General features: G+C 58.7%; 1 protein-coding gene across 10 annotated transcripts in view; it reads left to right on the top strand.

Moving 5' to 3' along the window:
• The first annotated feature begins 1,570 nt into the window (after positions 1-1,570).
• SRRM1 (serine and arginine repetitive matrix 1) overlaps positions 1,571-1,963 on the top strand; it is a 30,029-nt gene continuing 29,636 nt past the window's right edge. For 9 of the 10 annotated variants that reach the window (XM_017886526.1, XM_017886529.1, XM_017886532.1 and 6 more), the window contains exon 1: positions 1,571-1,808. In XM_017886526.1, the coding sequence (XP_017742015.1) occupies positions 1,788-1,808 (21 nt within the window). In that variant the 5' untranslated portion in view covers positions 1,571-1,787. The remainder of the gene's footprint in view (positions 1,809-1,963) is intronic. The other variant, XM_017886533.1, reaches the window with a different exon arrangement.

Below are 1,963 nucleotides of genomic sequence, written 5' to 3'. Positions count from 1 at the left end.
GGGAGGCAGAGGTTGTAGTGAGTCGAGATCGCGCCACTGCACTTCAGCCTGGGCGACAAAGCGAGACTCGGTCTCAAAAAAAAAAAAAAAGGTATCTGGAAGTAGAGCATTCTAGATTACATCAACGAAGAAATAACGTGCATCAGGTAGGATTTTGGCTTTTGTTCTAACAGAAATGAGAGGCTGCTGGAGGGTTTTGAGAAAAGGGTCTGATTAAGGTTTTCTAACATAACTACCCTGCTGGCTACATTTAGAATAGATGCTGAATGGCAAGGGTGGAAGCAGGAAGACCAGTAAGGGGGTCAGAGTAGTTCAGGGAAGAGACGATGGTGCCTGGAACCACGATGACAGCAGGGAGGGTTTCTTGATGGTTTGAAAGCCGAGGTAAAGGAAAGGAGTCAAGAGTAACACAGGCTTGCGTCCTACACCAAAGGAAAGACACTGCGGTCTGCGGGAGCCAGGGAAGACCCTGGCAAGGGCAGGTCGTTTGTTTGTGGTTTTGGTGGAGGGCGAAGGAATCAGGATTTCAGCTTGGGCACGTGGGACGGTCAGGAGAGAAGTCTGAGCTGGAGATGCAAGGATGTCGCCAGCACACAGCTTGGTGTCTCCCGTCACGAGAGCAAACACATACATACTTTCAGGTGGGCTAAGTGCCGTGGGAAAAAAAGAGAAAAGGAAGGCGTGAGTGTGTATGGGGGCGGGAACGATACAAAAGATGGCCGGAGGAGGCCTTTCTGAGAAAGGGACGCCTGCTTTCCCTCCAAGGAAGAGAAGCGAGAAGGGCGAGAAGCGCTTGCGGAAAAGCTGGCAGAGTGGGGCCGGGCGCGGTGGTTCAGGCCTTAAGTCCCTGCACTTTGGGAGGCCAGGAGTTCGAGACCAACCTGGGCAACAGAGACCCCCGTCTCTGCTTTATTAGATAAAATAATTTTCAAAACAATAAGAAAACCTAGCAGTGCACATCCAACCCGAGGCCCTCGCAGCCAGAGCAGAGGCACCAGGGCGGCCAGGCGAGGCGCTGCGAGGAAGCTGGTGCTTCTCGGAGTCCGAGACCCGGGCCGGGGAGAGCCCCAGGCAGAGCCCGAGGACCACGCTCTCTCGCGGACGTCCTGCCCCGCGGCGTGGTTACGGGGCCGCCGAAACCTAAACTCATCTACTGGACACTTCCAGCTTCCTCCCAAGGCCGAGCAAGCTGGGCTACAAGGCAGATTTCATGTCTGCTGCCAAGCTCGACCGCTTTACAGCCAATCCTCTCTCGTCTAGTAAACACGTAAAATCCACACAATCACAACTTTCACAACGAAAGGGAGGGCGCAAGCCTCTCGTCGGCACACGGGCCGCCTAGCCCGCGTCACTCTGAGGTAACAGCCTTTCTCTTCAATCGCTGCATGGAACTCCAGGATGCCAGGCCTCTCCCACTACGGGTCGAAGGATGGCTCACGTCACATTGCGCGAACAAGGATGGTCACGCGCCACAAAAGGATTTGCAGGGCGGGGCGACTCGACGGCCCTCCCTTTTGCTCCCATTGGCTGCAGTCGTCAGGTTCGCCTCCTCCACTGCCTACCGGGGAGCCTAGGGCCTGACAGAAGCCCGCCCCCTGGCGCTCGTGCGCACGCGTGGCGGGCTCTCGGCGCACTGAGCAGGCGCGGCCTCGTGTCGGCCGGAGGGGGCGGGTGCAACGGCGCGCGCTGCGTTCCGGCGCTCGGCTTTCCCTCCGACGGTCCCGCCCTCCGTCGCGGCGGCGCGGTGTATCCTGGGATAGGGAGCGATCTCCGAGCGAGGCGGCAAGATGGACGCGGGATTTTTCCGCGTAAGTAAAGGCGCCGGGCGCTGGGGTGAGGCCAGGGGCTTCTCGGTAAGGCCTGGTAGGAGCCCTTAGCTTGGGACAGGGTGGCCAACGAGGGGAGGCTTCAGAGATCCCAAGGATTCCTCCCAGTGCCGGCGCACCGCCCCCCCCCCCCCCCC

The sequence above is a fragment of the Rhinopithecus bieti genome, unplaced genomic scaffold (genome assembly GCF_001698545.2).
Source record: "Rhinopithecus bieti isolate Rb0 unplaced genomic scaffold, ASM169854v2 scaffold_14826, whole genome shotgun sequence".
Lineage (NCBI taxonomy): Eukaryota > Metazoa > Chordata > Mammalia > Primates > Cercopithecidae > Rhinopithecus > Rhinopithecus bieti.
Note: the sequence above shows the minus strand (reverse complement) of the source record. Positions and strands in the feature narration are given on the sequence as shown.